Here is a 14,458-nt window from a genome sequence, read left to right as displayed (position 1 = left end):
TCCTCAGAAGCAGCTAACATGGAGGACACAACAAGTGTAACCATGGTAACAGGACAAGATGTAGATGCTATGGCAGTGACTACAAAGACTGGGACCCAAGAATCCACAAGACTGCTGCTACATAATGCAGTAGGCAAGACAGTTGGGTCACAGAATACAAGCAGGGGTACATCAGAAGCAGACGCACAGGGTAACTTGATGGAAACCTAGGGAAAAGAAACTATCAATACTGGGACATAGATGTTTACCGCTCCAGATGCAGAGAGCTCCAAACCTTCATCGGGTACTGAAATGGCTCTGTGTCTAAAAGCAAAGATGAAATACAGTTATGTGTCATCGGGTGGAGGTTAAATGGTTCCATGTCTTGACAAAGGTCAAGGTCTTGAGGCGGTTCTGAAATATTTCTGAGTCAGGTGCTCAAGCTTCAATATGTTTTATGGCCAAACTACACTTTGACCAAATTTCAGTGAAATGAATGAAAGTAAAGCTGATGGTACAGCTGGATACTGATAGACCCCAGCAGACGTCAGATTGTTAAACTTAGTGCTCGTGGTGCTGGAGCCTAACTAAAACTATACACAAAACTGTTTATGAATGACAAACCAGCACCCGAAGTCAGACATGCCAGATACGTCAACAATGTCTGAATGTACAGGTTGTCGACAACAAACAGCGTAAGTCAGTTAGTCAGTTCCTGGTGATATGGAAGTCATGATGTAAGATTAGAATGAGTCATTTTATTAGTTCCTGTCGCACATAAGCAATGCAGGTCGGACTGCAAGTCAGGGCTGTGCAAGGTATGAAATGTTGTTCCCCTTTAATATTTTGACTTGGGAGTGTCAACATTTACCAGGACAAAGAGGGGGTTCATTGTGAGATGCAATTGTTGTTGACACATTGATGATGTGCAGTGATTCCTGTTTCTTGGTGTGGTAGGTGAAATATATCTGATGAAGTATGCATTGTACAGTTTTTGAATGGTGCACTGTGAAGTGTTAAGTATTATTGCATCAAAAAACATTTTATGTCAAAACAGTCAAATATTACTTGAATGAATTCTATGCAGAATCAAATCATCATTATTGTCTTTATGGCAGCATTGTAATCATGGTAATCGGTACAGGTGAGCTGTGTACCAGAAGAGATGGGATGATGCACAATGCTTATGCACATTACAACACGGAGGCCATGTTACAAGATGCATCATGATGCAGAATGGATGGTTAGAAATTTGTGTCTATTTACTCTTGTCCTAGGGGATCTTCATAATATTTGTGGGGTGATGATGATTTTAAGGGGTGGAACACCCATTTTGTTCTGGGGAGGTAAGGGGGGTCATTAATTTTGTACACGTGTGTGTGTGTGTGTGAGTGTGTGAGAGTGAGAGAGAGCAATTTTGTACATGACATGAAGTGTGTGTGTGTGTGTGTGTGTGTGTGTGTTGATTGACCACCTTTGTTGTTTTTTAAACACAATAGGGTATGGAATGGGCAATCAGGCTTGAACATTCTTGTGACATTGGTGAAACTACTGCTCATTGCTGTTCTGTGCTGTTTGAGCTCACGTGACTATGTCAGTAAGTCAAGTGAGCTTGCGTCATGGCCTGTTTGTCTGGCATCTCTTCCCTGTCCTCACAAACGCTAGTTTACACCAGTGATGACACCCCAGTTTCTTCTTGAGGTTACAATCTGGTTTTCAATATGGCCGCCATCACAGCAGTTGTGTATCGTCATTAAAAAATAACTGAATTGCAATTCTACAACAATTTCAGTGCTGTGGGCAGCCATTTGAAACACCTATTTGTCGCCATTACTTAAAAGTTTTTTTAGCAAAATGTAATGACGTTTGGTATTAGGTTACCAATGGGATTCAACACAATGTAGTTCCATTTTTCTCAATATTTTAAATGTTGTCTTTGTTGATAACATGCTGTTAAATTCTCCCAAAGTGCAGTAAACTATTTAACATCAGAAATTGCCAAATTGATGAAACGTTCTTGAAGCATGTATTTTTCTCCTTGCGATAACATATTTTGTTCACTTCAACTGTTGATTGTATACCCAGGTGAGCAAAACAGAGCATGGCACTATTTACACAAATATTTCACGTTCAGGGTGATGTGAATCTACAACACCATAGCCATATCAAAATATGACCTATCGTCCTTCTCCCCCAAACACACTTAAAAGCTATCAAACAGAATGAAAAGAAGGTATGATCTGTATTTTTTAAATACTTTCTTAAATTGTGTTGTATATGTCTACATATGTTATTAGCATATTTGCTATGTATATGAAATGTTGTTTGAACATGTTAAGCAATATGTTGGAAACTGTTTCTGCTGTTACCATGGTTACAGCGGGAATGTGAGAACATCAACACCTGCCAGTACCATGAGAGCACTTTGGTGCAAATTTTTTTGTTACAGTTAGAATAAACTCTATACAATAATCTGTGTGGTGTCCTTTTAATGATGGCGTGTGAAGTAGCGACCACAGAGGTGGTTGTGTGGATAGAGCAGAGCAGAAGGGGGTGTGGTTCGAATTCCCGGACTTGTCATACCAAAAGACCTTCAAAGAGAAACCTGTTACTTCTACTCTGACTTGTGGCACTTAGGGAAAAAACAAGGACAGTTGAGGCTTGGAGTACAGTGAGTAACTGAGTATGATTTAATGCCAATTTTAATAATATCACAGTGGGGACACCAAAAATGGGCTCATTGTACCCATGTTTGGAATCGAACCAAGATCTTTAGCATGACAAGCTGAACACTTCAACCACAAGGCTCCCCTACCACCCTTGACTCAGTATGATGTGTCTAAGTGAGGTATCATTGTTTAACTGTGGCATGGTATTTCCCACACATGCAAACACTGCTGTCCATTTTAGTGCAGTACTCTTGCAATATTACACATTTCACCTCATCTGGATTTGAAGGCTGCAAAATCTTAAGAAAATCTCATAAAAGGCAGTGTATGCCAGGGTTTTACACGACACACAAATATGCATCCAGTATGTAAAATGTAGAGAATGGACGCCAGAAAACATATCACTGCATCCAACAGGATGCACAATATTATTCATTGTACCCACAACACATCTATGACTTTGCTAAGTGTTTGGTTGTTTCTTTCAGAGCAGTTACATGTATCATTTCTTCCATCAGTCCACATGATCAATGATTCATTCCAGGCTCTAAAGATATTATCAAAACATACAGTTCTCTACACTGTTTCTTCACTGGACCCTCCTATTGCCCGCAAGGAATCACCATAACTAATAATTGGGGGTCCCTGGGACATCCATGTTTGTGAGTCGAGGTAAAATCCTGATATGCCCTTGTGCTGTGAATATACAATATTCCTGGCTCTCCTTGTGTTTTCACTGTAGTCTCCGTTTATACCACACAAATTATGACCAGTGAATACATAGAATTTTAACATGCACTTGCTCATGACAAATATGGTATCAATGTAAACAGTGATTATATTTACTAATTTTTTATCAGCTAAAATGAGCAATATCAGTCATACTCTGTACTTTTGCCAAAAATACATTATGACATATATTGTTTGAAACTTGAAAACGAAAAATGAGAGTAAGATGTACATGTATTTCAATAAAATTGTCTGTACCAGTCACATTTTCATTTTCAGTTTTTGTGCAAATGATTAAATTCTTATCTTTGGGGTATTAAACTGAATATTCACCACAGCAAACAATGCAAGAGTGAACCATGTAGTACATATTCAGAAATATAGGGTGAACCACAGATCAGTTACTGCTAGGTATACATTCACTCCATATTGGTAAGTATACGTATATGCTATTTATGCCATGCAAGCAGGCAGTATTGCACACCTGTGCAAGAAGGTATATTTCACACCTGTGCATGCAGCTTCATTTCATACCTGTGCAACCAGCTATATTTCACACCTGTGCAACCAGCTTTATTTCACACCTGTGCAACAAAACTTGATTTCATGCAGTGTGTCCAGCATCTCATTCATGTGCAACCAATATTACTAAATTTCAAGTCTCCACCAGTATTTGACACCAGTGCAACCAAATATACCTTTCAGGCAGTGTGTCCAGCGTCATGTTCAAGTGCAGCCAGCATTAATACATTTTAGGGCAGCCACGAGTATACGAGTTCAACTATAATGCTTTTTATGCAGTGTTTCTTGCATCCTTATATCTGTGAGCAGCTAGATTTGATTAAATTTCAGTGCAACCATCATTGTTTTACACAGGTGCAGGCTATCCTGATACTTACACCAGTGCAGTCACTTACAAAATCATGCCAGCATGTCCAGCATCACGTCCAAGTGAAACCAGTTTGATTACATTTCAGTGCAACAAGAATTATTTCATGACAGCCTGTCATACAAAAGTGAAGCAAAACATAATTTCATGATGGTATATACAGCCTACGATATAAGTACAATCAGCATTATTCACATTCAATGCAACCATTATCATTCACATCCAATGCATGCATCATTATTCACATTCAGTGCAACCAGTATTATTCACATTCAGTGCAACCAGCATTAGCCCATTCAGTTTAGCCAGCATTATTCATGTTCAGTGCAACCAGCATTATTCATGTACAGTGCAACCAGAATGAGCCCAGTTTAACCAGCATTATTCACATTGAGTGCAACCAGCATTATTCATGTCCAATGCAACCAGCATTAGCGGATTCAGTTTAACCAGCATTACTCATGTTAAGTGCAATCAATATTATTCATGACCAGTGCAACCAGCATTCGCCCATTCAGTTTAACAAGCATTATTCATGTCTAGTGCAACCAGCATTCGTTCATTCAGTTTAACCAGCATTATTCATGTTCAGTGCAACCAGCTTTATGCATGTCCAGTACAACCAGCATGAGCCCATCCAGTACAACCAGCCTTATTCACATTGAGAGCAAACCAGAATTATTCACATCCAGTGCAACAAACATTCACATTCAATGCAACCAGCATTATTCACATCAGTGCAACCAGCACAAGCCCATCCAGTACAACCAGCCTTATTCACATTGAGTGCAACCAGAATTATTCACATCCAGTGCAACAAACATTCACATTCAATGCAACCAGCATTATTCACATCAGTGCAACCAGCACAAGCCCATCCAGCCTTATTCACATTGAGTGCAACCAGAATTATTCACATCCAGTGCAACAAACATTCACATTCAATGCAACCAGCATTATTCACATCAGTGCAACCAGCACAAGCCCATCCAGTACAACCAGCCTTATTCACATTGAGTGCAACCAGAATTATTCACATCCAGTGCAACAAACATTCACATTCAATGCAACCGGCATTATTCACATTCAGTGCAACCAGCACAAGCCCATCCAGTACAACCAGCCTTATTCACATTGAGTGCAACCAGAATTATTCACATCCAGTGCAACAAACATTCACATTCAATGCAACCAGCATTATTCACATTCATTGCAACCAGGTATTTCACACCTGTGCTGCTAAACCATGATAATTTTATGACAGTGAGTCCAGTCATAAATTCTCAACAGCAGTTTGGTATTTGAAACTCAAACCAGTGGAGTCGATCTTGTATGTGAACCCAATGTTGCTGGTATACCCAGTGGAATGGATGGAGCCAACACTGTTTAATGTCGCAGTCACCACTCTGACTGGAATCCATATAAATTGCTCCTATGAAATCAATCTAAAAAAATTGCTGAAAAACTTTTTTTTTATTATACTGTAAAATATGAATCTGTATAATAACAATAAGAATATGACTGCTTGAATATACTGAAGCATATTTCAACATAATAAAAAGACAAATTGTATATTGTAACAATTGGCATACATCTGAAAGAACCTTGCAAATTATTTTATGAGGTTCTACTATTTGGTGAATTTGATATGCATGTATCAACATGGGGTAACTGGCCATCCTGTTAGAATACTGATGTTATCAAAGAATCAGTTACTCTGTTCTTTCATAATTTTAATCATGTTAAAAATAGTTATTATTCTATTTAACAAAAATGTTTAATGCAAAGAGGTCCTGTACTGTTCTGGGATGCAATCCAACAGACCCTTTTCTTCCAAAACCTTCCGGCTAAAAAGTTTGTTGTAGTATTTATGTCCAGTATCACACAGGCAGGTCACAATGGTATGCCCTGGGCCCATGAGTTCAGCTGCTTTGACAGCCCCTACAACATTCAGCCCTGTGGAGGCCCCAACAAAGAACCCTTCTTCATGCAGTAACCTGAATGTCATAGCAACAGCATCAGTGTCCAGTATTGCGAAGGCATCATCAATCGGGGCACCCTCGAGATTCTTCGTTACACGACCTTGACCTATGCCTTCTGTAATTGAACTTCCTTCAGTCCTCTCCAGCTTGCCATGCTTGATCCAGTTGTAAAGGACGCTGCCTTGGGGATCTGCAAGATAGGACTGTATCTTGTGATTCTTATCTTTCAGGAAGGTCGACACCCCTGCCAATGTTCCTCCTGTTCCCGTTCCGAAAACAACTGCGTCGACCCGACCTTTCGTCTCTTGCCAGATCTCAGGGCCTGTTGTTTCCATGTGGGCCCTTTTGTTGGCTGTGTTGTCAAACTGATTCGTCCAGACAGCGTTTTCTATACTCTCTGCAAACCTCCTTGCTTGGTGGTTATAGTTGTCCGGTTCGGTCCAGGCTACGACGGGGACGGCGCGGACTTCGGCACCTAAAGTTTTCAGTATTTCTATTTTCTCTTGCGACTGGTTATTTGGCATGTAGATGACACACTTATATCCAAGGGCCAGACACATGTGGGCAAGACCGATCCCAGTATTTCCAGCCGTTCCTTCAACCACTGTGCCCCCTGGCCGCAATAATCCTCTTTCCTCGGCATCCTTAATCAGGAAGAAGGCAGCCCGGTCTTTCACCGAACCACCTCCGTTACAAAATTCAGCCTTGGCAAGAATCTCGCATCCTGTCTCGTCGCTTAGTTTATTCAGACGGATTAACGGCGTTCGTCCCATCATGCCTGCCAATCCATTTCGTATCGAATCTGACGACACATGTCTGATGCATGCCTTCTTGGTCAGGCAAGCCCTCAGAACCCCTTGCCATGCCATGTTTGTTTATGGTCTGCTGTGAACATATGCTATATCCGTGAGCACTAGTTTCATTCAAAGGTCGAGCGATGCCGTGCCCAACTTGGTCCTATCGGAACCTCATGTTAGAAAATGCCACGTCACTGTTCGGTCTGCTTATGTATGCGAGATTAGGTTACATCCAAGAATCATCGGAGATAGTGGAGTATGTATCTGGGTCATTCATTCTGGGAGTGCTATTTCTCTACTTTCTCAAATACCTTCAGAGCAAGTTTACAATGTATTCGCGTCTAACCCAACATAACATACCAAATCTAACCAAAAAAGTACAATTAATTGGTTTGATAAGGGACCGTTCATAATTTATGGCTAGAGAAGCATTAGTCAGACCCTGAAGCAAATATATCCAAGAAACCCCTCACAAGTCTAGAAAATGTGCCAAGTCTAGATTTCCACAGCTTCTGAAAATGAGGACAGTCTCAGGGCTACTTTTACATTATATTTTGTTTTGTTACTATGAGCTTTTTCTGTAAAATATGATCATTTCAGAGACTAGTTGTTAGTCTAGAGAAGCATGTACAATGTGAATGACCCCCCTAAAATGTAGGTACAAAGTAAGTGACACCAAAGTAATTAAGTAAGATCAGGGAGACTATATAACGATAAAACGTAGTGTTATCCTTGGTAACATGTACTCTCATATTGAGATCCATCTTTTTATTATCTTCTTGGTGTGTGAAAGAGACGTTAAATACACACATGCATCTGAAATAGTGTAAGCGTACAAGTATTGTATGGAACGTGTGGAAACGGTGCCCAGCCGTCAAAGGCCGCGGAAGTCGCTGTCCATATAGCTGCTTCCTTCAGCCGGTTAGGGTTCGTGGGTTCGAATTCCGGTTCGCCCAGATAATGTACGGGTTTGTCAACACTATTCACTTGCTTTTGGATTTCACCAAACCTATAAACGTTTAAGAGGTGCAACCGACGCTCTCTATTATAACTGAAATACCTTTCAATCAGTGTTAGACCTTCCTCACTCATTCACACTCGACATGGAGTGAGTGAGTTTAGTTTTACGCCGCACTCAGCAATATTCCAGCTATATGGCGGCGGTCTGTAAATAATCGAGTCTGGACCAGACAATCCAGTGATCAACAGCAGGAGCATCGATCTGCGCAATTGGGAACCGATGACATGTGTCAACCAAGCCAGCGAGCCTGACCACCCGATCCCGATAGTCGCCTCTTACGACAAGCATAGGTTACTGAAGGTTCATTCTAACCCGGACCTTCACGGGTCACTCGATATGGAAGTTGGGTTCAACATTCATGGGCGGATCCAGGGGAGGGGTGTCAGGGGGTTCGAAAACACCCCCCACCAACACACCACCCCCGGGTACTAGAGGGATGGTGCCCACTAGGTCAGGGTGAAAAGCATTTAAAATAAACCCCAACTCATTCAGATGTACCACGACACTTGCTTGAGTTGGTCAAACGTCACCAAGTTGGCCAAAACGGTGTGGTTGTATTGAGGGAAGCAAAGTCTGGCCAATATGACACCATGGGTACATGTATTGTTTCGAGGTAATTTGGTTTTGAGGAGACAGGTATTGTTTGTCGTTATGAAATTTTATTTAGAGATATTTAAATGCATTTCGTTATTACACTTCTCTGTTTTGACATGCGTCTTTTAGCCTGTGTATGTATGAATAACGTAGGTTGTACAAGTGTTATTGTACAAATACGTCTTAGATGAATATTTATCCTTGAAAATTTAACAAAATATAAATTAAATACTCAAAAGCAGAGATAGTTTTTGTTGTCAATCGTTAGGGCAAAAATTCTTAGTTCAAATTATTATTTCTAGATTATATAAATAATAAGAATAATTTGTGTCTATGAAAGATATGCGTCCTTGCATTGTCTGCTTATCTGTTTGGGCAGAATTACTTCACATTCATTCAATACCAACCATTCGATATTTAAGGCATTTTCACATGGTTGTTTTAGTTATAACCATTTTCCGCCATGTGTTATATTTTTGTTTTAAAACATGAAAATCCATTATGGGATTTCGCTTTTAGAAGTTGCCTACAGGAAAGTAGTATTTGATTAATTTCGTATCTCCTTTTACAGAAGAGCGTTTAACATACGGAATAACTCGGTCTGTTCCGGCTGCCGCTCAATTATGGTTGAACGTTGTATCAGAAATGGTATTCCGATTGGTGTAAGAAATTGACCAATGAAATCATTAGTTTACAATCATGGCGACAAGTAGAGGCAGGTTTGAGTTGTTTCCAAGCAAGATATGATATGAAGGAATAAACCGACTTAGTTGTGAGTACACAAAGTGATCAATGTTTTCTCATTCATAGATAATGGCCTGTTATGGGTATCCATAGTTTTAAACTAACGACTTTGCGCCACGCGTGCTTGTCAGATTAGTGTTGGTGTTGCCGCGTCAAACATGCAATCGTACAGCAACAGCTCAACACTAGAAGCTGTCAGAAATATTATCCGTAAATTATCACGCATGGCGGCATTTCAAGAATGCTTACCCGTAGATCACTAAGAAGACTTCATGCCGAGCGTAAATCTCTATCATAATCCCGTTTAGTTAACAAAACAGGCACGTTTAGCAGCTGCTTATACACACCGTCCACATTCTTATATTCGGTAGGTTTTACCCTTGGAATTCGAATGACAGTTAGAGTAGCCTCGATTAACGCAAGTGTGCGTACTATTCAGTATTTTGCATGGACGTTTAGTTTGTGTAAACAGGTATGGCTCTCCACGAACAAGGTATGAGGTGTGAATTTATGTGCCAATTTGGCCATAGTGTTGTTTGTGAGGCTGTCAGACTTTCATTCATGGAATGTGTTATAATTTTCTACAATTAATCAAGGTTTATAACTATCTGAATACTTAGATGAGAACCACATACTCTGGTTGACAGTTTGTTTTATGGAATTCTGTAGAAAACTGTATGATTTCTCAAGATTTGGATAAAGCGAATAAAGAGCCAGAATTGTTTTGGTTTAAATTCTTTCTTCTTTGCTAAACTTTAAATAAATTTGATTGGCTGATCTGATATGAAGCCAGTGATCATGGAGATGATATTGATTATGTTCATGTTGCAAGGAACATCTGGAAAATGAACATGTGAGTGACTTATGTCTCACTCTAAAAATATGTATTCAGTTCCTGCTTTAGCCAAATATAACGTATGTTATACATTTGACCACTTTCTAAATGTCACTGTATATTCATAGCTTCAGCCAAGGGAGCCGAGTCTATTTACACTTGTCAGAGGGGTACTCAAAGTATGTGATCAATTTGTGGAAGCAGCAATGGCTGAGTGGTTTACATCACTGACTTTGTGTGCTGGCGATTAGGTGCCTTGCTCTGAGAGTGTTGGTTCGAATCCCAAATTGGACTCAACCTAACAATAGTACAAGAATCTGTACTTAACTGAGGAAGTGTAATCCCACATATAAGATATCTTTCTGCTTTAACAAGTGCAATCAACAGAAAATCTAGGAGGAAGTTGTATTGTAATGAAAATGAAAGCATGTTAGTAACAAGGAAGTTTAAAAAGTTTCACTAGCCTACTGATGATGAAAGTGTCTTAAAGCTGCAAAACATTTCACATACCTTTTTTAATTTAAATATTTTCTTCTCTTGTTGAAGGGCCAAAGGATACAGATTAGTGACTCAAATGATTTAGTTTCCACTGCTGATTTGATAGGATGCAGTATTCTTTTTGAGTCAAAGTCTTTTGGAAGCAGTGCGTTTCCAATATAAAATTAAATAAATGCTAAAAATTCCCAAATAGACATTTTCAAATAAATAGTTTGTTATAAATTCATGTATGAACAAAACTGTGGAAACAGAATAAAAACTGATAAACTTTCATTCATGTTTCAAAATGTACTTAAAATCTGTTTGCAGATGCTCACGGAAGATTCTCAACAAAACTTGGGAAAGATTCTATGATTTAGCCTTATCGTTACTCATAGTAGTTGCTTGTCTCCTCATTCTCTTGAAATGTAGTTGGAACTTCCTCTGCCAAAAGTTTGGATTTAGATGGGGTGGTTAGGATTGTACCACAGAATAAAATAATCCCAACAAGTATGTTGCACGAACATGGTGAAAGTGACTTGTCAACTAGCTTGGTTGCATGGTCCCAGTGGCAGGGATGAGAATTTTCCCCGGAATTCCGGGAATTTCATAAGGCCAAGGGTCATTTTGTGAATCGTCCAAATCCGATAGATGCTAAACCCCTGGCTAGTTTTCAGAGTTTTTCTCAAAAGGTCATTCTCATCCCTGCAGTGGGCCTGCATGGTGCAAGGATGTGTTTGGGTGAAGTTGTTTTTCTGTTCTTGAGGGACACAGCACAGTTGCCACTACAGACATTTTGACAGTATGAAGACATAACTAGTATAAGATAAGATAGTATGAGTCATGATAAGTTTAAAATAATACTTCCTCAATAAAATACATTTTTGTGTAGAATTGGGATATGTTTTACTGTTGATATTTTCTTCATCTCTGAGTTATTTTATGATTACATTTAATGCAATTATATAAAATGGAGCATTAATACCTGTTCATACTTATTGGCCAGTGAAAACAAGATACTTCTTCACACAGTTAAAGTTATTTATTAGTTATGTTTCAATACATGTAGCACAAATCAGGAATTTTTTATTTCCAGACTGAGAGTTTTACTGCTACTTTGGGACACATATCGGCCACCTAGCAATCTAGATAAATTCCTGTTTCGTTGCACTTTGTTTGTTAGTTTAAAGGGAGTGGTGTGTTAGCCCGGTGGTTAAAGTGTTCACTCATCACACTGAAGGCCTAGGTTCAATTCCCCACATAGGTACAATGTTTGAACCCATTTCTGGTGTCTCCTGCTGATATAGCTGGAATATTGCAAAAGCGGCATAAAACCCAACTCACTAACTCACTTGTAAGTAAAAGGTAATATGAGACATTTACATTTTCTACGAATAATTAGGAGACTGACAGTCAAGTATTTAATCAGTTACAGGTAGAGATGACAGTGAACACATACAGTGACTAATCTACTGCAATGATGGTGAAGTGAGGAGACAGAACAGCAGGCATGTCGAAGCCTGTTATCCCCCCGCTCGCCCCATCTTCCCCCTCGGGACAGACTATCGAGGTTCTGGAGCACCGACTCCAGGCTGCAGAACATGACACACGTGACCTCATCCACCGTCTCAACGAGATGGGTTTCAGTCGGGAAGTGTCCGCTGAAGCTCGGAACGAGGACGAAGGGCCCATGGAGCCATTCAAAGCCAGGTTAGCCGATGCTGAGCTGTTACATACAAATTATGAAGCACTTGTGTCCAGGGTGTGTCGGACAGAGAGTGCAATACAGACGCTGAAACTGTCCCTGCTCAATATTCAAGGTGATAAGGACTTGAAGAAGAAGATATATGCCCAGGTGGAAGAGAAGTGGTCAGCAGCCAAACAGACTTATGAAAGTCAGCTGTCGTACCTCAAGCGTGAGGTTCGTGGACTACCTCAAACTGCGTGAGGTTACTCAAGTGGACTACAGGATGAACTGACCTCGAACCACAGCAAGGAGGTACACATGAAGACTCTTCAAGGAGTATCATCATTAAGAAGCTGCAGAACATTGCTCTGGATGAAACAACCACAGCAAGGATTGTATGTACAATATGAAGTCTCTTCAAGTCTTAGTATCATCATACCACCATCCCCACATGGGCACAATATTGCTGAGTGTGTCCATAAAATTGAACTCACTAGTATCATCATGATTGATAGTAGTAGGTATTGGTTATAATATTTTGAGTTTCTTAGTTGAGTGTACAAAGTCAAACTAGAATTTGAAGTTACAGATTGCACATGTAATAGATGGTAGATGGCATAGAGCAGATCCAGAGGGAGGTGCAGGGATTTGTTCATTACAACCCAATTTTGGTTAAGACCATTGAAATTCTTCTGAAAATGGGTGAAAATGAACTGTTGTCTGGGCAATGATCACCTGTTTCCATGGTGACATTAATATATATGTTGTCTGGGCAGTTGTCATCTGTTACCTTGGTAACAGTATTGCAGGTGTTGTCTGGGCAAATGTCATCAGTTTCCATGGTGACAGTCATGCTGATGTTGTTGACAGGCTGAAGCTTCTGTGACAGCAGAGGAGTTTGCAACATCAAAACAGAAATTGATCCGGCGAGTTGCGGAGATGAAAGAGGAACTCAGCATGGAGTCAAGTCTCAGGTCAAGTCTGGAGGACTCCCATAACACTCTTCTGGGGAGGATCCGAGAGATGGAGTCAATTGTTGAATCTGAGAGGACAGAGGTAAGTGTTGTGTTCCTGCTACTAGTATATATAGCTACACAGTCTACATCTAATACACTATGCGGGACCAGGTCCCCCCAGGGGCTCATTCTTTTTCATAGAGATCGTCCTTGGGGTACATATATGCATTTTCTGCGGCTGAAAATGTCCTGTGACAGTTGTATCAATGTTTTGATAAAAATATTGTACAATAAATAAAATCTTTTTTATCTATTATACGGCCCCCACCACGTGGAGTTACCTCCCTGCTACGCAGGTAAGCACCTATCATCATTTTCTTTCTGCTGTCACTCAACCGTTCCAGATGTGTAGAGTTGCCATTGCTGAATATCTTGTTCTAAAGAGAATAATGTCTGAGACATCACCTGTATGTATGGTCTTTATTTGTCCTTGACGGAACAGTTTTATAAGACTTTTGTGGTTATTTCTCATATTTGTGACTTTGTATTAAATTTGTACGCTCGCTTCTCCGTGGTTTACGCACGTGTTGCTTTTCCATGGCGGGAAGTTTAGCATGCCACGTGGTTGTCATATTGCGTTATTAACCAAGTATTTCTTCCCGTGGTCGCATTCACGTAATTTTCAATGTTTTGTACATGTATATTTATGCGTCTGGCTCCGCTGTTAGCTACATGCTTGCGTGTTTGCTTTCAGGCGTTTAATGGATGTTCTGTCTGTGGGCAGAGCATCCCCCGAGCTGATAAGCATGACAAGTGCTTGTGTTGCCTTGAAAAAGTCGGCCATAATCCCGACATCTGCGAACTCTGCACGGCCTTCTTCCCCCGGGCCCAGAAACGGAGGGCCGCGGATCTTCTCTTCTATAAAGAGTTGCGAGAGGCGGGAGGGGAACTGACCCAGGAGGTCCCCCCCCGTCTAAAGCAAAGAAATGTCTAAACCGGCCAAAAAAGCTAAGTCGTCTAAGGCGCCTCCTCAATCACACAGTGGTTTTGACATGTCTTTCATTACGCAACTTTTCCAGCAGCATATGGAGTCAGTGAA

At 40.3% G+C, this 14,458-nt stretch overlaps 2 protein-coding genes across 2 annotated transcripts in view; one reads left to right on the top strand and one right to left on the bottom strand.

Annotated features, from left to right (window-relative positions):
• Positions 1-5,720: 5,720 nt before the first annotated feature.
• Positions 5,721-7,189, bottom strand: LOC124271346 (cysteine synthase 1-like). The gene has a single exon (XM_046706440.1). It carries the CDS (start codon positions 7,115-7,117, stop codon positions 6,044-6,046), a length of 1,074 nt encoding a protein of 357 aa, XP_046562396.1. The 5' UTR covers positions 7,118-7,189; the 3' UTR covers positions 5,721-6,043.
• A 5,531-nt stretch (positions 7,190-12,720) lies between these two features.
• The window catches only part of LOC124271312 (coiled-coil domain-containing protein 150-like), a gene marked incomplete at its 5' end in the record, with an annotated part of 52,280 nt that continues 50,542 nt past the window's right edge, over positions 12,721-14,458 (top strand). Inside the window, 2 exons of the mRNA XM_046706408.1 lie at positions 12,721-12,795; positions 13,274-13,459. Coding sequence (XP_046562364.1) covers positions 12,721-12,795; positions 13,274-13,459 — 261 coding nt within the window. The remainder of the gene's footprint in view (positions 12,796-13,273; positions 13,460-14,458) is intronic.

Source organism: Haliotis rubra, unplaced genomic scaffold (assembly GCF_003918875.1).
Source record: "Haliotis rubra isolate DU_JTF1 unplaced genomic scaffold, ASM391887v1 Scf16, whole genome shotgun sequence".
NCBI lineage: Eukaryota > Metazoa > Mollusca > Gastropoda > Lepetellida > Haliotidae > Haliotis > Haliotis rubra.
The sequence above is the reverse complement of the archived record's forward strand: the minus strand, read 5'-3'. Positions and strand labels throughout refer to the sequence as shown.

Excerpts from the sequence above, each read along its gene's own strand:
- LOC124271346 (XM_046706440.1), bottom strand. The coding sequence starts at position 7,117 with ATGGCATGGCAAGGGGTTCTGAGGGCTTGCCTGACCAAGAAGGCATGC.